Below are 22,934 nucleotides of genomic sequence, written 5' to 3' on the forward strand. Positions count from 1 at the left end.
AATTAAAAAAAAAAGTTTTAAAATTGTCATTATGGGGTGTTTTGTGTGTAGAAGATTGAAGAAAAAAAATATTCATTCCATTTTGGAATAAGGCTGTACTATTACAATATGTGGAAAAAGTGAAGCACTGTGAATACTTTCTGGAGGCATCGTACATCCATTACATCCATTCTTACTGTAACGACCTGCTGGTGATAATATTCATGTCTGTTATAGATTTCCATTGTTCCTATGATCATGAACACAGCACGGCGTGCCTTAAAAGGAGATTGGCAGAGAGAATGAGGAAGTGTTGTTGTATATCAAGGAGTGAAGCACAAAGAAGGAAGTGTGTGCACGGGAAGGAATACGTGCTGTAATTGGGCCGGTTGTTAGCAAAAGATTCACAATAAAAGTTAAAAAGACTTTGTGTGACCTCTTCTGGGTGCTACATTATTATATTATATATTACATTATTATATCACTTTAATTGGTTTTCATGTTAAAAATACTTCATTTTTAGGCCGTGGCAACTTTCATTTTGGATTGTCACGATCAATTACCGGTAAATGTAGGGGAAACCCTGTACTATATGACAGATCTAATGCTGCATCCATTTGGAGCCAGCAGAAGACCACAACGAGGATCAGCTCACCTGAATTGGGAACTTGGAGGTCTATCTTCACATCAAAATCATGAACTTTAAACAAGTCTTCTGAGAGGTCAGTGGTTGGCTTGGGTGCGTCTTTGTCCTTGGCGTCTGTCAAATCCTGTGACAAACGTGGAGAGGATTGTGGATCAAATGGAAGTGGTACTTTAAAAATGCCAAAACCTACTCTCACCTGTTTGCTCTTATCCAGAGCAGAAGCATCGGGCGAGGAGCCAGAGCCGTACTTCTGGTTCAGATGAGCGAGAATAGCTGCATGGACCGACGGATCTCTGGCCTTGAAGCACAGGCAAGCATGTTGATGATAAATCCTTAAGCAGGGGTCTTTCAAACTTTTCCAAGGACCGCCCCTCAGAAAAATGTATGCGAGAGAGAGTGGGGAACCCCTAGTATATATTGTATGAAATTGTATTTTATATTAAACTGGTCCTAAACTTACTTCTAGGTAGGGATGTAACTATAAGAAAAGGTAATATCATGACTATCATAACACAATATTGTTGAAAGTGCTCAAAAAGTACTCATACACACTTATAACCAAGTTTTATTTCCAAAATTAATTAGCCACACAATTATGGATGTATACGGAGTACTGGTATTTTTATGTATCAGTTCCTAATTGGGTCAGTCCAAGTGGACCATGAAAATTCTGGACTAATGATACTGCTATCACAGTGTTTCCCACACATTCATTTATTTGTGGCGGCCGGCCACAAAAGAATTACGTCCGCCACAAATTTTAAAAAAAAATTTTTTTTTTTTTTTGTCCTGTCCAGCTTCTCAGGCAAATCATATAGTTGATGTAGATGCCCATATAGGTTGTTCAGATTTACTTTACAAAAGAGAAGTGTAGGATACTTCTCTTGTTGCCTTATTTGTATTTGACCACTACTGTTTTCTGTTTATTTGTTACTGACTGTGGCAGGACACCTCTGCCTCTGTTTCACTTTATGTTGCTGGTAAATAATATGGTTGTAGTAGTAGGCTAAAGTTAAACTATTTAGTATGCACTAATTAAAGGGGCAGAGCTTTAAGAGACATTTTAGCTTTTATATTTTATAAGATATATTTTTTGTAAGAACCACAACTAATAAATATATTTCAGTGAATAATTTATTGTTCAAATCTGTATATAAATATGTACATAAAGTGTTGTAATTATATTGTAAAATGGATGGATGGATGGATGGACGTTTAAAACAAAACTGTTATTATCAATTAGTAAGTATACATTTTTTGAGCCTTTTTAGAGAAAATCATATCATTGTAGTAAACTATGCAAATTACTCGATGATGTCATGGTGACCACGCCCATAGCCACGCCCCCATCGCCACAGGTATCTTGGCAGTTTATGGGAAACACTGTATCAGTACTTTTTTATCCAGCCGACCGTCGTAATTATGACACACACGCGCTAGAACATTCATTAAGGTGCCGCTGCAAAGCATAAAAAAGACACGGCGGAACAGCCAATCGGAGTCGACCTTTTACTGCCCCACTTCCGGCTACGCAGTAGTACACAAAATCATAGATTTACGTGTCATCGAGAAAACGGAACTCACGGACTGACAGGTGATAGCTCGCTATCTTAAATGCTAACATTAAAAAAAGAGACATTAACGTCTTTCCCCATTCAGAAACGACATACCCTAATCTAAACTTAAATACGTTACTGTCTGAGCAACTAAGATATTCAATTGTGCACATTGAACCACCTATAAGCTGTGCTCTTATCAGACAGAGTGATCGTTCTACACTCAGAATACGAGACAAGGGGTTTTACGGTGCAATTAAAGGACCACTGAACAGAATAGGACGCCGCAATGCCCGCCAGGAATAATAAATAATAAATGAGGTGGTGACTTGTCCGAGGTGTACCCTGCCTTCCGCCCGAATGCAGCTGGCATAGACTCCCGCCCCCCGTGACCTCGAGTAGGACAAGCGGTAGAAAATGGATGGATGGATGGGAATAATAGTTTTTTTTTGTTAGGCAATTGTCATTTAAATAAATCTTAAATGTGCTACAGTACAAAGCAATATTTAAAACAATAAATGCTTAGCCATTAAAACAGATAAAATACTAAGACTAAAATTGACCCTGCTCAGTGGCCTAGTGGTTAGAGTGTCCGCCCTGAGAGCGGTAGGTTGTGAGTTCAAACCCCGGCCGAGTCATACCAAAGACTATAAAAATGGGACCCATTACCTCCCTGCTTGACACTCGGCATCAAGGGTTGGAATTGGGGGTTAAATCACCAAAAATGATTCCCGGGCGCGGCCACCGCTGCTGCCCACTGCTCCCCTCACCTCCCAGGGGGTGAACAAGCAGAGGACAAATTTCATCACACCTAGTGTGTGTGTGTGACAATCAATGGTACTTTATTAAATTTAACTTAAAACACTATCAGTAAAGCATAAGACACAAAACATGCAAAATAGTGGCTTTTCTAACAGTGTGTCTATTTATTTTAGTTATTCAAAAAATTACTCGGTCAGAGGTTTTTAGTGTGCATATAAGTATTTTCTGAGCACATTCAACAATATTGCGGTAATAATCGTGGTCATTTTGGTCACGATAACCGTGATATGAAAATTTCATATCATTACAACCCTAGTTGGAGCAATGTTAAAGTGTTTAAAAGACATTTAGGTTCATGAAAAAATTGCGGGCGAATATAAAAAAAATATTTTCAAAAAGTCTCTTCAACCAAAAAAAGACACCCATGCAGTATCTCCAAAATGTATATTCAGCAATGTTGCATGCATATTGATAGAAAAGCTTACATTCGACACCATGGTGGGTTTGCATTGTCTTCGAGTAAAAGGGTCCATTTGTTGGTTTTTGGAATTTTGTCCTTCGGCCTGCAAGATCACACACGAAGGAGGGCGTTACTATAAAGTTCAGCACCTTGACATTCTTCATGACATGTACTCTCACTTTATCTATTTCTGTTGTCACAGGAACGCATTTTGTTTGCATTCCATGACGATTATGAGGCCACTTACCACAAGAGCCTTTTCAGATTCCACTATGTTCCAGCTTCTGTTCCTCTGATTGATGTAGCTGCATGGAGAAATAATTCCATCAGATTCACAAAAAGAAGCACACGGTATTCTTCTAGGAGTAGGATCGTCCAAACCTGATGGCAGAGATGTTTTTGGTCCTCTGTCTGTCCAGGGCCTCTGCCCGCTCCTCCAGCTCGTTCATCTCGTCTTGGATGACTTTCACTTTGTCACCATCACCACTCTCCTCTGCCATGGCCTTTAGTGGGAACGTGAGCACAAAGCAACTGTAATATGTCACCTGTATCGAATTTTCCCATGTCAATGTAAACAGTACAATTGCACATTTTTCGAATCCGATCCAGGTCTCTTTCATATGTGGATATAAATCGCATATGCATCCAAAGCGACGTCAAAACAAATGTCTCGCCAACTGCGAGATCCAAAATTCATGCCCTCTTCCTTTTAATCTTCCACTCGCAATAATTTGGTTCAGAAAATGTTGTCTTTGATTGCACAAAATCTTTGAAATTGCCACTAACGTGCCACGACAGACCTATTAAGATTGGAGCCATGTTTACTTCCTTGTACACTAAGAATGCGTTTACATTAGACATCTCATTTTTTTGTAACGACGACTACATAAAAATATCGGATTTGACAAAAAAAAAAAAGGACATCCTACAAACCCTGTTTCCATATGAGTTGGGAAATTGTGTTGGATGTAAATATAAACGGAATACAATGATTTGCAAATCCTTTTCAACCCATATTCAATTGAATGCACTACAAAGACAATATATTTGATGTTCAAACTCATAAACTTTATTTTTTTTTGAAAATAATAATTAACTTAGAATTTCATGGCTGCAACACGTGCCAAAGTAGTTGGGAAAAGGCATGTTCACCACTGTGTTACATGGCCTTTCCTTTTAACAACACTCAGTAAACATTTGGGAACTGAGGAGACACATTTTTGAAGCTTCTCAGGTGGAATTCTTTCCCATTCTTGCTTGATGTACAGCTTAAGTTGTTCAACAGTCCGGGGGTCTCCGTTGTGGTATTTTAGGCTTCATAATGCGCCACACATTTTCAATGGGAGACAGGTCTGGACTACAGGCAGGCCAGTCTAGTACCCGCACTCTTTTACTATGAAGCCATGTTGATGTAACACGTGGCTTGGCATTGTCTTGCTGCAATAAGCAGGGGCGTCCATGGTAACATTGCTTGGATGGCAACATATGTTGCTCCAAAACCTGTATGTACCTTTCAGCAGTAATGGTGCCTTCACAGATGTGTAAGTTACCCATGTCTTGGGCACTAATACACCCCCATACCATCCCAGATGCTGGCTTTTCAACTTTGCGCTTAGAACAATCCGGTTCTTTTCCTCTTTGTTCCGGAGGACACAACATCCACAGTTTCCAAAAAAAATTTGAAATGTGGACTCGTCAGACCACAGAACACTTTTCCACTTTGCATCAGTCCATCTTAGATGAGCTCGGGCCCAGCAAAGCCAGCGGCGTTTCTGGGTGTTGTTGATAAATGGCTTTGGCTTTGCATAGTACAGTTTTAACTTGCACTTACAGATGTAGCGACCAACTGTAGTTACTGACAGTGGGTTTCTGAAGTGTTCCTGAGCCCATGTGGTGATATCCTTTACACACTGATGTCACTTGTTGATGCAGTACAGCCTGAGGGATCGAAGGTCACAGGCTTAGCTGCTTACGTGCAGTGACTTCTCCAGATTTTCGGAACCCTTTAAAGATATTACGGACCGTAGATGGTGAAATCACTAAATTCCTTGCAATAGCTGGTTGAGAAAGGTTTTTCTTAAACTGTTCAACAACTTGCTCACGCATTTGTTGACAAAGTGGTGACCCTCGCCCCATCCTTGTTTGTGAATGACTGAGCATTTTATGGAATCTAATTTTATACCCAATCATGGCACCCACCTGTTCCCAATTTGCCTGTTCACCTGTGGGATGTTCCAAATAAGTGTTTGATGAGCATTCCTCAACTTTATTGGTATTTATTGCCACCTTTCCCAACTTCTTTGTCACGTGTTGCTGGCATCAAATTCTAAAGTTAATGATTATTTGCAAATTTTTTTTTTTTTTTTATCAGTTTGAACATCAAATATGTTGTCTTTGTAGCATATTCAACTGAATATGGGTTGAAAATTTTTTGCAATCATTGTATTCCGTTTATATTTACATCTGACACAATTTCCCAACTCATATGGAAACGGGGTTTGTACACGGCAGTGTGAATGTACCCTAAGAGCTGCAAAACTACCTCCAATCTAAAACCTCTCCTTTCTTTACCTTGTCTTTCATTAATTGAGTTTTCTTCATAGCGTAGTTTGGTGGTGCTTTTCGGAATCGGTCCTTCTCTTTGACGATCTGCAGGGAGACGGAAGGGTTTAGTTACGAGCACACGGTGGATAAGGAAAGGCGCAGCGAAGCCACTGACATCCTCAATGTCTTTGTCGTTGAACTTGTAGTTCATGGCTTCTTTAATGGACTGCTCCTTTTTGGTGACCTCGTCTAACGTCGGCACTTGCATTCCTGCGATGATCATCTGCAAAGGAGAGCACGGAAGGAATTAACGCCAGGATGTGCCAACGTTGTTGCTGCTTCTGCTGCTGCTGCTGCACTCACTGCCTCTTTCCACTTCATGAACTCGTTTTCTGTGAACTCCTGGTTTGATACGTACTCCAGCCTAAAAACACGTGTGTCGCCGCCATGCCTGAGGAACGTATAAAGGACCGTTTAAACCTGACATGTACTCACTGCAACATGTTGATGAATATTATATTACTAATACCAACACAGTGTTTGTTTACCTACCGTAATTGTAATCCTTTGTTTGTCCGGGTAGACCCCAATTGGTAAACCTTTGCCGTCTCCACGATATCCACAATTTCAGCAACCTTTGCAAAATGCATTACAACAAAAAAGCTCCAATAAATAATTCACATTAACTGAAATCTGGTTGGTAAAGACCAGCTCTTAAAAGAGAACTGCCATTTTTTTTGGAATTTTGCCTATCATTCACAATCCCTAGATGAGACAAGAACACATTTTTTGTTTTTTTATTGCATTCTAACTTGTAAATAAATGCGGGCAAAAGTCAGCTAACAATGGAAGTAATAGGAGTCATGACGTCATTGCAAGATCTATTCGCCCATAAAGCTCTCTAAAAAAACATTCAAAATCCCCCAACAATACTCAATTTTTATATGTCGCGACCTGAATATGAACCAAGTATTAGTTAGGGACATTGCTATTATAGGCGCTAACGTTAAAGAACTACCTTTAGCGGCGTCGTAATCACAAAGCAGTAACAAAATAGCTTATGCAGCTTTTGAGATACTGAGCTGCTTGCATTGCTTACGAGTTGGTAAAAGTTCATTCTAGATTATAAATCATGCCTCTCACTTAGATAGTACAAAGTTGTGGCCATAAATCGAGAAGTTGGCCAACTTTGACATTTAACTTAGACTCGGAGATGGCGAGAAAGACACAAGACGCTCTTTTAGTTTAAATTTAAATCCTGCCTGAGGATTATGATCAATTCTTTACATAAACGGGAAGATTTAAACATCTCAAAACATCTCATCAGTTGGCACTCCCAGTGAGAGCAGACATTGTAGAGTAAGTGTTTGTTTTATAATGCCCGTAGGTTGTATTTCTTGTTTAGCAATTTTAACAATACTGCTACATCATGTTACATAATTCACTAAAGCTGGATCTGCTTATCATCCCTCAGCTTCTAAAACTCATACTCTGTATATTCAGGCTCAAAAATATACGTTTCTGGATCATTAAAGCAGTCTTTTTTGGCTATCATGAAGTCAGCCATGATTAGTGGTAGATGTTGAGGGAAATAGCCAACGATGTGATGCGTCTGTGAAATGAATACGCCGCTGTATGCTTAAAATGACCAAATTATGTAAATATTAAATGTTACTATGAATGTGCCTGTAACTACATACATACAAAACATTGGAAGTTTTTAAAGCACTTAATGGGCGAATAGACACAATGACGTAATGATTCCTATTGTTCGCTGACTTTTGCTAGTGTTTATTTATGAGTTAGAATGCATTAAAAAAAAGACGTGTTCTTTTCTCAAATAAGGACTGTGAATGATAGGCAAATTTTCCTAAAAAGCGCAGTTCACCTTTAATCATTTTTAGATTTCCCGAAAAGGCTGAGGAGGCGGAAATCTGTACATTTATTGGCATTATGGACGTCTAAATCTTTTCAACAACAATGAGCGTTGTATTCCAGTCCATGCAGACGTTGTTTCTTTTTAACCATACACTACATCTAGCTTTTCAGAGTGTGAGGGGGGGCCACAAATTCATCCACACACGTGTACTATGCATACACGCATGCAGCGCAGCGTACTGTATTGCAATCTCCACAATTACTTTAAAAAATAATAGGAATTGAAAGACTCCAAATGACTCCACAAAATGAAACACGATTGTTCCGCTGCACACGATACAGAGAGCAGATGATGAATCGTAAACGTGACCATGTCGAAACACAAATTACATGCTGTGTCATGTTAATAATATAAGTAATGTCGGGGTATGTTTGCTAAAAAACAGGAAATGTTCTATATGAAAAAGTATCATTCTGTTGTGATGTATCGGTACATAAAAAATAGAATGGTAAGAAAACACCGACTGCAGTTTCCCCCCCCCCCCGATTATCGCAGGAGTTACGTTCCGGATCCGCCGTGGGAAGTACATTTCTGTTAAGTTATTATTTCATGATTGAAATGTCTATTATAAGCATTTAATCTTTTTATACACAATCCACGCACATTTATAAACCTTTCCAATGCTATTAAAACACTTCATACGTTCTAAACCCGACTTCAATGTGTACTCCAATCTCAATGTACTCAATGGCACAGAGACTGTAGGAAGTGAACTGCGCAAAGTGGCAGGGTAACACTGGGATGGGTACCGAATTCGGTACTTTATAGGCACCGACCAAATTCTGTTGGTAGTACAGAGTACCGACTGACGTAAAATCATATTTCGATACCTTTGTTCGGCACTGGATCAAACACTTGCCAGGCAACCAAGCGAATTCGTAGCGAACTGCCTCTATATAATGATGTAATTCTCCATGCCAACTAAGCAAGTATGCCAGATAGAAAGCGCTCAAAATTAAAACTCCCCTCTTCAAAATGTGTTAGCGCAATACTAATTTACCATAGATATGCTGTACACTGTACATGCTACTGGTTAGCATTAGCAATTTTACATGGCGATTTCGACAACTCTTCATTTGGTAACGAAAACTACAACTAAGGTGCATATTACAATCAAACAGCTGGTGTGTGCGAAGTACAATATTTACTGTATAAACACTTTTTAGGACGCAATAAAAGACAAGACTTAATGGCAAAGACTACTTCGTGAAACTGAAAGGAATGCATACCGTATTTTTCGGACTATAAGTCGCAGTTTTTTTTTAATAGATTGGCCGGGGGTGCGACTTATACTCAGGAGCGACTTATATGTGAAATTATTAACACATTACCGTAAAATATCAAATAATATTAATTAGCTCATTCACATAAGAGACTAGACGTATAAGATTTCATGGGATTTAGCGATTATGAGTGACAGATTGTTTGGTAAACGTATAGCATGTTCTATATGTTATAGTTATTTGAATGACTCTTACCATAATATGTTACGTTAACATACCAGGCACGTTCTCAGTTGGTTATTTATGAGTCATATAACGTACACTTATTCAGCCTGTTGTTCACTATTCTTTATTTATTTTAAATTGCCTTTCAAATGTCTATTCTTGGTGTTGGGTTTCATCAAATAAATTTCCCCCAAAAATGCGACTTATATATGTTTTTTTCCTTCTTTATTATGCATTTTCAGCCGGTGCGACTTATACTCCGGAGCGACTTATAGTCCGAAAAATATGGTACTTGTAAATAGCATTGAATCACATTACCTAGAGATAGTTTGGCTGAGTCCGCTCTCAGTGCTGCTGAGTACAGTGATCGCCAAATGCCGAAGAGCCAACAACGGGGCTTGATGTCACGCGCAACCCAGGTAGTGAAAATTGCCACTGTTGGATTTTACATGACTTGGTGCTAGGTAGGACTGGCAAGATTCTATCTCTGCCAAAAAACTACCGGATTCAGTACACATCCTTACTTGTAAATGAAACTCAAGACGTGTAAGAAAACAAGACATACAGCACAGTTATTATCAGCTCGCTGTTAAATGTTACATAACAAATCTTAAACAAATTAACTTTTATCGCCACATGAACACACACAAAAGTACTAGGACGGTTAAATACCGGTATCAATTCAAAGATGAAGGGTACCCATCCCCTACTGACCAGACCTGCGTAATGTCCGGCGTTTGACCGATTTCCGCTTCCTCTGCCTTCCGGGAAATGGTAAGAGTTGGGATGTGTCCCACGCTAAAGCCATTCAGCAACATGCTTACCCTGTAAACTGGTTTACTGCTGTTGTTACCGATCCCAATTCTTACAAAGCAACCCGTCACAGTCTTGGCAAAGAACGGCATGTGGCACCAGCGTTCCAGCTTGTGTCGGGACAGGCGGATCCGATTGAGTTCGTCTGGCAGTGAAACGGGCTGAGACTTTGGTGGTGTTTCCTCCTTTCTGTGGGCACCACACGTCCAATTTACGTGATACAGCAAGGTTGTTTTACAGGGGAACTGCACTTCTTTGAGGGAATTTTGCCTATCGTTCACAATCATGATGAAAGACATGACGGATGGATCTTTTTTAATGCAGTCTAAATTTTAAACGTAAATAAATGTCCGCTTACACCGGAGCCAATGGTAGCTCCTCTATTTCACCCATTCAAAAAGCACCAACAATACTCTGTTTTAGGGATGTCCGATAATATTGGCCGATAAATGCTTTAAAATGTAATATCGGAAATTATCGGTATCGTTTTTTTATTATCTGTATCGGGTTGTTGTTTTTAATGAAATCAACATAAAAAACACAAGATACACTTACAATTATTGCACCAACCCTAATAACCTCCCTCCCCCATTTACACTAATTCACACAAAAGGGTTGTTTCTTTCTGTTATTAATATTCTGGTTCCTACATTATATATCAATATATAACAATACAGTCTGCAAGGGATACAGTCCGTAAGCACACATGATTGTGCGTGCTGCTGGTCCACTAATAGTACTAACTTTTAACAGTTAATTTGAATCATTTTCATTAATTACTAGTTTCTATGTAACTGTTTTTATATTGTTTTACTTTCTTTTTTATTCAAGAAAATGTTTTTAATTTTTATCCATCCATCCATCCATCTTCTTCCGCTTATCCGAGGTCGGGTCGCGGGGGCAGCAGCGTAAGCAGGGAAACCCAGACTTCCCTCTCCCCAGCCACTTCGATCCCGAGGCGTTCCCAGGCCAGCCGGGAGACATAGTCTTCCCAACGTGTCCTGGGTCTTCCCCGTGGCCTCCTACCGGTCGGACGTGCCCTCCCTAGGGAGGCGTTCGGGTGGCATCCTGACCAGATGCCCGAACCACCTCATCTGGCTCCTCTCGATGTGGAGGAGCAGCGGCTTTACTTTGAGCTCCCCCCGGATGGCAGAGCTTCTCACCCTATCTCTAAGGGAGAGCCCCGCTACCCGGCGGAGGAAACTCATTTAGGCCGCTTGTAACCGTGATCTTGTCCTTTCGGTCATAACCCAAAGCTCATGACCATAGGTGAGGATGGGAACGTAAATCGACCAGTAAATTGAGAGCTTTGCCTTCCGGCTCAGCTCCTTCTTCCCCACAACGGATCGACACAGCGTCCGCATTACTGAAGACGCCGCACCTATGTTTTTAATTTATTTATCTTATTATTTTTTTTAAAAAGGACCTTATCTTCACCATACCTGGTTGTCCAAATTAGGCATAATAATGTGTTAATTCCACGACTGTATATATCGGTATCGGTTGATATCGGTATCGGTAATTAAGAGTTGGAAAATATCGGCAAAAAAGCCATTATCGGACATCCCTACTCTGTTTACATTTCGTGATTTGAATATTAACCAAGTATTGATAACATTGTTATTATAAGCGCTAAACCAGACAAACTATTTATAGCGGCGCTGTGATCACTACCGTGTCCCTGACACATGACAGCAGACCTTGCACAGTAAGTGATGTTTTATCATGTTTGTTGGCTCTCATAAAGTCTGCAGTAAGTAATAATCAGTGATTAAGAAAGAAAAAAAAAACATTATCATGTTTGTTGGCTCTCATAAAGTCTGCAGTAAGTAATAATCAGTGATTAAGAAAGAAAAAAAAAACATTATCATGTTTGTTGGCTCTCATAAAGTCTGCAGTAAGTAATAATCAGTGATTAAGAAAGAAAAAAAAAACATTATCATGTTTGTTGGCTCTCATAAAGTCTGCAGTAAGTAATAATCAGTGATTAAGAAAGAAAAAAAAAAGCAAACGTCAATATACGTTTTTGAAATTAATGCACCGTCTTACGCATAAAATGGTCAAAATACGTAAATATTATGTTATTATAAATAAGCCCGTTACTACATTACATATATACTTACATCTAGTGGTTAGAGTGTCCGCCCTGAGATCGGTAGGTTGTGAGTTCAAACCCCGGCCGAGTCATACCAAAGACTATAAAAAATGGGACCCATTACCTCCCTGCTTGGCACTCAGCATCAAGGGTTGGAATTGGGGGTTGAATCACCAAAAATGATTCCCGGGCGCGGCCACCGCTGCTGCTCACTGCTCCCCTCACCTCCCAGGGGGTGATCAAGGGTGATGGGTCAAATGCAGAGAATAATTTCGCCACACCTAGTGTGCGTGTGACAATCCTTGGTACTTTAACTTTAAAACCCTTATAGAGGTGTTTGAATGGATTGGGTGTAATTGCGCGGCTCACATTTATTTAATATTTAGAATGCAAAAAAAAAGGCCATCGTCATGTCTTTCATAATGATTGTGAACCATAGGCAAAACTCCCAAAAAAGTGCAGTTCCCATTTATGATTGAAAAGCTTTGGGAGAGCCACTCACTCGTCATCGTCGTCAGATGAGGAAGATCGCGAACTCCTGTCGCTTTTGACCGACGACTTGTCGTCATCTTCCTCCTCCTCCTCTTCGTCGTCCGAGTAGACCTCACTGGTCTTCAGTGGCTCTCGTTTGGCCAAAAGTTCCGCTGCTCGGTGGGACCAAAAAGTGTCAGTACACCAGGCCCGCTTCACTGGCACCACCAAGACTTGTACCAACCTGTTTTGTTCTTCTTCTTCTCACGCTCCGCTTTGAGTTCTTCCATGGCTTGGGACTTTTTGTCCAGTTTTTCGTCACGTTTGGATCGTCTTTCCTTGTTGTGGGACGTCACCTGTGGGCCAGAACATCAAAGGTAAATTATGAGAATAAAACAAACTGTTCTTTTTTTCCAGGTCTGGAACATATGTACTTTGACTAAGGTTGTCAAGTATCGACACTCAGATACCAAGTCGATACCAACGCGCAAAAATACATAGATACTTGCTTTTTTCAGTTTCGAATACTAATGATAATATACCCGCTGTCTCAAAGAAATGCTCCAGTGATTTCCATATATTTACTCTGTGAAAGCCTGTCACAAATGCGGATTTGGCACTTCGGGTTCACTCTTGCTCATGACCAAATGATAATGGAAATGTGGCAGTGGAGAATAGGTGTGGCGTAATTGCCCTTCACAACAAAACTCACACGCGCCTGCTTTGCCAGAAAATAAGATGCAGCAGAAATTATCTGGGATGCACTTTAGCGACTTTGTCGGTATATTTAGCGAGTAGAGGTACATTTTAAAAGTGAAAAAGAGAGCTGTATCATGCATTTATTCGGTCATGAAAGTATTCCCCACCTGAGTGAAAGTGAAGATCCTCTATCACTTCCATAAGTACTAAAAAATACACAGCTTAGAGACTAGTTTTCCCGATACCAATATTTTGGTACCAGTACCAAAATGTATTTCGATACTTTTCGGCACTTTTCTAAATAAAGGGCATCACAAAAAATTGCATTACTGGCTTTGTTTTAACAAAAAAATATTACGGTACATTAAACATGTTTCTTATTGCAATTTAGTCCTTAAATAAAATAGTGAACATACAAGACAACTTTTCTTTTATTAGGAAGTAAGCAAACAAGGGCTCCTAATTTAGTCTGCTGACATATGCAGTAACATATTGTGTCATTTTCCATTCTATTATTTTGTCAAAATTATTAAGGACAAGTGGTAGAAAATTAATTATTAATCTATTTGTTCATTTATTGTTAATATCTGCTTACTTTCTCTTAACATGTTCTATCTACACCTCTGTTAAAATGTAATAATCACTTATTCGTCTGTTGTTTGGATGCTTTACATTAGTTTTGGATGATGCCACAAATTAGGGTATCGATCCATACCAAGTAGTTACAGGATCCTACCATGGTGATCATTTAAGTCCTCATGTGTCCAGGGACGTATTTCCTGAGTTTATAAACATAATATATATTTTTAAAAAACGAAAGAAGATTTTGTGATGTTAAAACATATCGATGTAATCATAGTAGTATCCACTCGATACGCTCCTGTACTTGGTATCATTACAGTGGATGTCAGGTGTAGATCCACCCATGGCGTTTGTATACATTGTGACGCTGGTGAGCTACGGTGTGTAGTGAAGCATGTTTAGCTATTCCTCGTCCTGCAGGGATGATACTTGTAAGAAACCTACTTTATTTGTCGCCATAGATTAGTGATTTAGAAGTAGCTAAAACACTTCCGACTGCGAATGGACTTTAGCCACTAGCAATGACACACCGGGGGGGCGGAGGTGTGGGGGACCGGTACTTTTCAGAGGCGGTATAGTACCAAATATGATTCATTAGTATCGCGTAGGGCTGCAACAACTAATCGATTAAATCGATTATTAAAATAGTTGCCGATTAATTTAGTCATCGATTCGTTGGATCTATGCTATGCGCAGAGTTTTTTGTTTTGTTTTTTTTAAATAAATTTTTTTTTTTTTTTTAAATAAACCTTTATTTATAAACTGCAACATGTACAAACAGCTGAGAAACAATAATCAAAATAAGTATGGTGCCAATATGCTGTTTTTTTCCGATAAAATACTGGATAGGATAGAAATGTAGTTTGTCTCTTTTATCCGATTATTAATCGATTAATCGAAGTAATAATCGACAGATTAATCGATTATCAAATTAATCATTAGTTGCAGCCCTAGTATCGCGGTACTATACTAATACCGGTATACCGTACAACCCTATTAGAGACTCTCTTCTGTCGTTGGGCAACACTTTGAACACCACTGCTTTACTTATTCCACCAGGAAGGCAAAGTGCAGCCTGAGGGTCATTTGCAGAACACACCTCTTTTTTATGGCACATTGTAGAAATAAAATAAAAACAGAAATGTAAAAAGAGCAAAAAGGTATAACATACTGAGAAAAGGTTGAAATGTTGACACTAATAAGAAATAAAAACACGCAGATTTATCTTTAAGTATATGTTTTAGCCTTTTTATTAGCCTAGTTTATTACAAATGACATGACGTCGCACTACCACCATAATGAAATATCAATTCCATTCCATTTTTATAAGGACAGTTATATTTGTTTTGATATACTGGGAGGTTATAGAACACTATTGTTCTTTTTTGAATGTACAGAGAGATGTTTTTTTTTTTATCATGGTAACAAATAAGTATTGAGAATCGTGGAAGTTCTACTACTGAAATTCTGTTATCGTGACAAACCTAATTTTGATATTTCAGATCTAATTCTCAGTTGTGGAATTCAAATTTTTCAATTCGCACTCACCACTTGTGTGTCTTGAACCTGAGATAGCTTCCGTTTTTCTTGTTCTTCCTCCTGCTTCTTCTTCTTCTCTTCTTTCTCCTTCTTCTTTGCCGTCTTCAGTTTCTTCTTGATTTCAAATCTTTTGAAAGAAGCACAACCTGGAATGAAAACACGTCGAGAAGATTCTCCTGCTGTGCTTCTGTCCCCCCGAGAGTCGCCCTCACCGTCTCTTAAGCACCTCTCGCTTCTCGATCCTGTTAAACAACTCCTGCTCTCGCTCCTTCTCTGTCATCTGCTCCAGCCGGGCTCGGTCCTCAGCGTCGCCCATCAGGTCGTCGTCATAGCCGTCCCGAAAGACGTCATCCTCTGAGGAGTCAGAGTCCATGCTGGACGAGGAGCTGTTGCTCTCCGAGTCGGACACCTCACCTGACAGAGAGAGAGGTGTGGTAAAAATATCAAACAATCTGACAGAATCGCACTTGTAACCAAAGCATTCAAATCATGATTCACACAAAAAGCCAATATTATGTGACAAGAGGACAGAATAAAAATAAATAAGTCTGTCCATTCTGTGTTGAAAAAAGGGGGACATGATAAATATTATTGGGCCGACATGAAGAATTGTGAAATCTGTTCACATAAAAAAAAGGTATCCTCTAATTACAAAAAAAAAACGCTGCAATGAAACGAGATTACTCATCATAGGCTGCAGGTGGGATAGGGGGAGCGAATCAAGCTCTCCTTTTAGAGGTGTAACGATTCATTTTAACTTCGATTCGATTCAGGGACAATGTTAGTTTATTTAAAACTATACAATCCAAAACAATTCAGTGATCATAATCATATTTATTTTGATAAGAGATGGCGCCTGGTGATGGCGTCACAGATTAGACTTGCATAAAGTTCACGTCTTTGTTCTTTGAAAAATGCTAAAAACAACTTTATATAAAGTCTACTATTTAAAAAGCCAATATTTTATTTTCTAGTATCGATAAAATCGATTATTCACCTTTTAAAACAATGTTAAATTATATATACAGTACAGGCCAAAAGTTTGGAAACACCTTCTCATTTCAATGAGTTTTCTTTATTTTCATGACTATTCACATTGTAGATTGTCACTGAAGGCATCAAAACTATTGACACCTGTGATGTGAAAACCCTTTCAGGTGAAGCTTGAAGCTCATCGAGCGAATGTCAAGAGTGTGCAAAGCAGTAATCAGAGCAAAGGGTGGCTATTTTGAAGAAACTAGAATATAAAACATAATTTCAGTTATGTCACCTTCTTTTGTTAAGTAAATAATTCCTCATGTGTTCGTTCATAGTTTTGATGCCTTCAGTGACAATCTACAATTTAAATAGTCATGAAAATAAAGAAAACCCATTGAATGAGAAGGTGTGTCCAAACTTTTGGCCTGTACTGTGCATCTTCTGGAAGGCCAACTAGCAGAGCACAGATCGATTTACTTGAATTTAAGAAATATGAATCCATCTATCGCTATATTGATCAATCGTTACAGCCTTAAGCTCCTTTACTCCTCCTACGTGCTGTAAGCCTGTCGTAAACTTCCCCCTTAACTCACTGTGTGGAGGGAGGGAAGAGACCATAGCGTAATAGTGTAGGGCTGGGCCGATAAAACGATAAATATATTTTGCTATATCAATAAAAATTATGTTTAATAAAACGCTCGGGGTCACAGAAAAAAAATTATATGGCATCAATTGTGTGGGATTCCTTCACAGTTTCACAGAATGACTTTTTGCATGCTACTTGCAAAACAGACATTTTGGCTTGGTTGACCACCGCTACTTTTCACTTTCAGGAAGAAATCATGTGACGGAAAACAAGCAATATTAGAATCAGAATCAGAATAGTTTTTATTGCCATTGTTTGAGAACGGGTTCACAAACTAGGAATTTTTCTTGGTGCTTTCCTAATCTAATCAACCAGTACCGTAAAGTCTCTAAAAGCTGCACCAGTTAAAACATAAACTACATAACAAAATTGACATTGTGCTTTTCTGTAGGCAACCGTATTTTGACCCTCCTATGTAGCGTGTACTGTTGTTTGTTTGTTTTTTGGAGACAAGGTAAAAGGACAAATTCGTACCCTCCTCAGGTGCAGAGCTCTCCCCTGAGCCGTCTCCATCTGAGCTCCCAGACGCTGTGGATTTATGAACCTTCTTCTTGTTGGCATTCTTCTTCTCGGGACCCTTCCCTGGTTTTACTTTCTTTTTGCCTTTGGTGCCCCCCACAGTCCACTAAACAGATATAATGAATACAGGATGTACAACAGTCAGTACGTGTTCATTCACTTAATTAGTCTGATTTCTCAAATAGTTCAGCTCTAAATAAACCTCCTACAGCCCATGGAAACACCTTAATCTAATTGCGTTCGGTTTTTGAAAAGTCGGACTAACAAACCTGGATTATGCGATTGGAAACCAGATCTCTCGAGGGGGTGTCTGCGGCCGGAGAGGACCCTTAGTATCACGCATTCGCCAGTCTCAACGCGCGGGATACAACCCGAAAGCAGATACCATTCAATAAAAACTTAGCAACAATTATCATGAAGAGGAGACTTTTAATTTGCTTCACAAATTAAAAGAACAGAACATTTTGAAGTGCGTCGGTGGTAGAAAAAAATAAACAATAGATGTAACAATGAAATGTAAGATGCCGGCCTAATTCGGACTCCCGAATGAAATACGAATGAGATGAAAGATAATAAAGCGGGTATATTCAAGGCGAATAATAAAGCGTACACAAACTTCTTCACGCTGCATTTGTGCACTCCAAACTGATTAACAATAACTCTGAATTCCACACAACCGGCAAGATATAGTCCAGAACAATAGCAACCTTCATCTGGAACAATATCAGTCGGGGCACGAACGGTCTTGTCCTTTATTATAGATTTAAAATTCCTCTCATCAATCCACAGAGCCTTTGGAAAGAACTTCGAAATGTTCAAAAGTTTTGTTTCTATGATTTTCATCCGAAAATGAATTAAAAAAATCTCTTCCGCCGGTCTCTCTTTGCTTCGGACCTGCATCCGCCCCGACACGTTCTTGGTAGTAGCTTCGTGTCCGTAGCGGAATCCAGGATAATTTCTTAATGCTGTCTGCTATTAAACATCAACATAGCCAGTAGAGACGAAATATTTGTAATCTGTGCCAACACTACAGCAGACATCAGTTAAAACAAGTTGTAAGGATCCGCAGATGGCTAGTGTGACGTCATAAGTCAACCGTAGAACGAATTCATAAGCGCCCCCCCAGTGTATGGCAGGCACATAGCGTATAACCAATAGTCGCATTTAGGGTTGGGTATCGAGTATCGATTGGAACCGGGACTAACTTTCCGATTCTCCCGGAATCGTTCAAAAGTTAAAATTTCGATTCCTAGTTTCGATACACAGTCCGCCGACCGGAAGAAGAAGCCACTGAACACCAACGAAGAGGCGCCCACCGCCGGAAGTGTTAGCGTAGCCGAGCCTATGTAGCCGAGCGAGTCAGTCAAGTATGGATAGCGGGCGTCGGCGGTCGAAAGTGTGGCTTTACTTTACTAAAAAAAATGAAATATCGGCGAAATGTAATACGTGCGACAGGACTGTTTCGTGCTTAGGAGGGTGCACGTCGAACATGATGAAGCACCTCCGAGTTCATGGAGTACATATAAATGCGTGTCCCGTCTTCGACGCGCTGCGCCGACCGTCCTCCTCTGCCTCTTCCTCCGACGCCCAGCCTGGCACCTCGGTGACTGCACTGCAGTCTGAATCCGGTAAGTAAAACAATATATATGCAATAAATAGTGTGTTTTGCGCCAACGTTGAGGCAGCTAATAAATTAGTATTTTTTCATAGACAAGACTTGTGTGTGTAAAGGTGTTTTCATGAGGTTTCCTGCAGCATCATACACTTATGTGTAAATGTGTTTTCATGAGGTTTTCAAAAATAAAGTTCTCTTGAGGAAAGTGTACCCCTGGGAAAATGTATTCATAATTTATAATATTTATATTCAAGTTCATAGATTTGATATTTATATTCTAGTTGAAAACAGCCCTGTGAGGAATTTATAGTAAAGTTCATAAAAAGTTAATAGAATTAAAATTGATGGAGAATGTCAGACTATTTCATTCAGAAAGACTGTAGGTTAGCTAGCTCATTTAAAATATCCTAAACTTTTTTTTGACCCTGCCTCTTAAAAGAATCGGATTCGAGAATAGTCAGGAATCGGAATCGTTCGAATTCAAACGATACCCAACCCTAGTCGCATTAGACTGTGTGCATTGACACTTGAACTTGGCACATAGGTGTGAAAATACAAAAAAACTAACTATTTGAGAAATCTGACTAATGCAGTGCAAACAAAGTGACTTTCTCAGCATTGTGAACCAATAAAACAAGCCCCAACCACCTTACCTCATCGTCGCTGTCGGACGTCTCGGAATCGGTGGACGCCGCCGGTTTGCTCACCGGCTCTTCCGGCTCGTCGGAGTCGACGCGCTTTCTCTTTGCCAAGGACAGCAACTCCTGGAGGAAGAAATGATGATGGACAGTAAGTAACCTATTTAGAGATAAGCACCGTAACACGGTTCAATAATAGCAATGTCGCTAGTGTAAACGGTAACCAGACAGAAATAAAAGAAGCCTTTGGTGCTTCATTTTGGTGCTGAATGAATGCAGACTCAGCCACCAGCAACAAATGCTTAGCAGTGAAATTGTGTAAATAACATATGAAGTAAGTAAGTTATGGAGCGTCCTGACAGAAACACAGTCTGATGCCCTTTTTAAACTTTATTGCTGAGCTTAAAACGCCAACAGCAACCCTCACAACACCGCCAGTGCCGCAGCCACGACAACACAGCACTTCCTCATTATGCACCAAGACGGGTATGGCAAGAAAGGTTGCATTCACAAACATGATCATCAAACATAAGAACATGTGAGTTGTTTTTTCTAGTTCTCTATGTTCTAGGGCAGTGATTCTCAAACTGTGGTGCGCAGGCTCCATCTAGTAGTACACCAAAGAATCATTTAAATAAATATTTTAATGACATGACTCGAGTCATTATCAAAGGTTTATCAGCCTTCAATGGAAGTCGTTACAATCTGACTACCCGAGGCCGTAGTCGACGCTAAAATAAACAAGACACAAACTGAACAGTCTTACTACCAAATGTTTTCTGAGCTGGTACTTGGTGAAAAAAGTTTAGGAACCACTGTTCTAGGGAGTGTAACGATTGATCGATATATCGATAGATTGATTTATATTCCTAAATTTCAAGTATATAGATGTGTGCTTGTCAAGATAGGTATCGATCCAAGAACGTTTTAAAAAGGAATCGATCGATTTTATCGATACTAGAAAAAAGAAAATTGTATTTAAGAACAGGAGACTTTATATGAAGTTTAGCATTTTTAATGACAAGAACTCTAAACGTTTAAGTCTGTTTGCCCGTCAATGTGCCATCAAAAGAAAAATCGGGAATAGCTACGGTGGCTAAGAAAGGTCATAACAAAGACAAACAATATCATAAATTACAACACAAAAACATTCAGCTAAAGCACGACTGCAACAGCCACAACAAACACAAAAGACACAACACAACAACATAAAACCGCTACACGACTTTAAGACACGACCCACACAACAGAAGTGACAGCGGCGCACGTTACGGCGACACACCGACCTCCAGAACACAACAACATGAAGTGTGACACACAACATGCAACTAACAGCCAAGGAAAAGTCATTTCATCAGAAAGAAAGAAATACAAGCGATGGATCAAGGAGGCTATGTAAATTTGGAAGCGAGGGGCCAACACTAAGGCTGCAGCTAACGATTATTTTTCTATCGATTAATCTATAGATTATTTTTTTCGATTAATCGGTTAATCTATAGATTATTTTTCGATTAATCTATAGATTATTTTTCCTTTTACCGATTTTTTTTTTTATTCAAAATGAAGATGAAAAAATAAATGTAGGCCCGTTTTTTCAAAAGGCATGGCTTTTATTTACAAAAAAAAAGAAGTATGGCCACTCAGTCAACATTGACAACAACATGACTAAATATTCTGTAACAATGTAAACATTTAAAACTTTTAACATTTAACAAAATTAAAAGTAGCTTATTTGCTTTTTAATCTAAACGGAAGGACAAACATCCAGTAAAATCTATCCCAGTGAAGAGAAGACGTACAGCAAGTGATTGTTTTATTATGTTCATTCAGCACTTAGCTTCTAAAAATTGGAGATCATCCCCTTATAGTCAGGCTCAAAAATATAAGGTTCTGAATCATCATTTGTCCCAAAGCAGTCTTTGTTGTCTCTCACAAAGACTGCCATGAGTAGTAGGTTTGTTGTTGTTGAAGGGAAAAGCGAACTTTGTAATGCGTCTGTGAAATTAATATTCCGCCGTATGCTTAAAATAAGCAAAATATGTAAATATTACAGGTTATTATACGTATGTGTCTGTTACTACATTACATATATACTTACAGTGTGTATATAAAACGATGACGAAGGCTTTTGGATGTTTTTTAGAGCGCTTTATCGGCGGAATAGAGTGACTCATTGGCTCCATTGTTAGCTGATTTTTGCTAACGTTTATTAACGGTTTAAATGCATAAAAAATAAAAACATGTGTTCTTGTCGTAAATAAGGATTGTGAATGATAGACAAAAGTCCTAAAAAAAAAGTGCAGTTCTATAATTTTTTCTACACAGTGGTTTAAATTAATATTCCGCCGTATGCTTAAAATAATCAAAATACGTAAATATTACATATTATTACAAATGTACCTGTTACTACATTACATACAGTATATACTTACAGTGTGTATATAAAACGGTGACGAAGGCTTTTGGATGTTTTTTAGAGGGCTTTATAGGCGGAATAGAGTCACTCATTGGCTCCATTGTAAGCGGATTTTTGCTATTGTTTATTAACGGTTTAAAATGCATAAAAACATATGTATGCTTGTTTTAAATAAGGATCGTGAATGATAAACAAAATTCCTAAAAAAGTGAGGTTCTCCTTTAACTTTTACTACGCAGTGGTTTAAATTAATATTCCTCCGTATGCTTAAAATAAGCAAAATACGTAAATATTATTTTATTTTTTTATATATATGTATAAAATGATGACGGAGGCTTTTGGATGTTTTTTAGAGCGCTTTATAGGCGGGATAGAGTGACTCATTGGCTCCATTGTTAGTTGATTTTTGCTATTGTTTATTAACGGTTTAAAATGCATAAAAAATAAAAACATGTGGTCTTGTCTTAAATAAGGATTGTAAATGATACACAAAATTCCAAAAAAAAAAGAAGTGTGGTTCTCCTTTAACTTTTACTACACAGTTAACTTATTTTTTAACTTGGCAGTTAATGTTAAAAGGAAATTGTGC

At 38.9% G+C, this 22,934-nt stretch overlaps 1 protein-coding gene across 2 annotated transcripts in view; it reads right to left on the bottom strand.

The window, feature by feature from the left end:
- rtf1 (RTF1 homolog, Paf1/RNA polymerase II complex component) overlaps positions 1 to 22,934 on the bottom strand; it is a 35,076-nt gene that overhangs the window by 2,504 nt on the left and 9,638 nt on the right. For both annotated transcript variants that reach the window (XM_062041247.1, XM_062041248.1), the window contains exons 2-17: positions 19,945 to 20,055; positions 17,632 to 17,782; positions 15,746 to 15,947; positions 15,543 to 15,660; positions 12,958 to 13,069; positions 12,745 to 12,886; positions 10,159 to 10,336; positions 6,500 to 6,582; positions 6,311 to 6,398; positions 6,123 to 6,230; positions 5,975 to 6,052; positions 3,785 to 3,906; positions 3,651 to 3,708; positions 3,429 to 3,506; positions 822 to 923; positions 635 to 749 (exon numbers count right to left, since the gene is read on the bottom strand). In XM_062041247.1, the coding sequence (XP_061897231.1) occupies positions 635 to 749; positions 822 to 923; positions 3,429 to 3,506; positions 3,651 to 3,708; positions 3,785 to 3,906; positions 5,975 to 6,052; positions 6,123 to 6,230; positions 6,311 to 6,398; positions 6,500 to 6,582; positions 10,159 to 10,336; positions 12,745 to 12,886; positions 12,958 to 13,069; positions 15,543 to 15,660; positions 15,746 to 15,947; positions 17,632 to 17,782; positions 19,945 to 20,055 (1,846 nt within the window). The remainder of the gene's footprint in view (positions 1 to 634; positions 750 to 821; positions 924 to 3,428; positions 3,507 to 3,650; positions 3,709 to 3,784; positions 3,907 to 5,974; positions 6,053 to 6,122; positions 6,231 to 6,310; positions 6,399 to 6,499; positions 6,583 to 10,158; positions 10,337 to 12,744; positions 12,887 to 12,957; positions 13,070 to 15,542; positions 15,661 to 15,745; positions 15,948 to 17,631; positions 17,783 to 19,944; positions 20,056 to 22,934) is intronic.

The sequence above is a fragment of the Entelurus aequoreus genome, linkage group LG03, assembly GCF_033978785.1.
Source record: "Entelurus aequoreus isolate RoL-2023_Sb linkage group LG03, RoL_Eaeq_v1.1, whole genome shotgun sequence".
NCBI classification, from domain to species: domain Eukaryota; kingdom Metazoa; phylum Chordata; class Actinopteri; order Syngnathiformes; family Syngnathidae; genus Entelurus; species Entelurus aequoreus.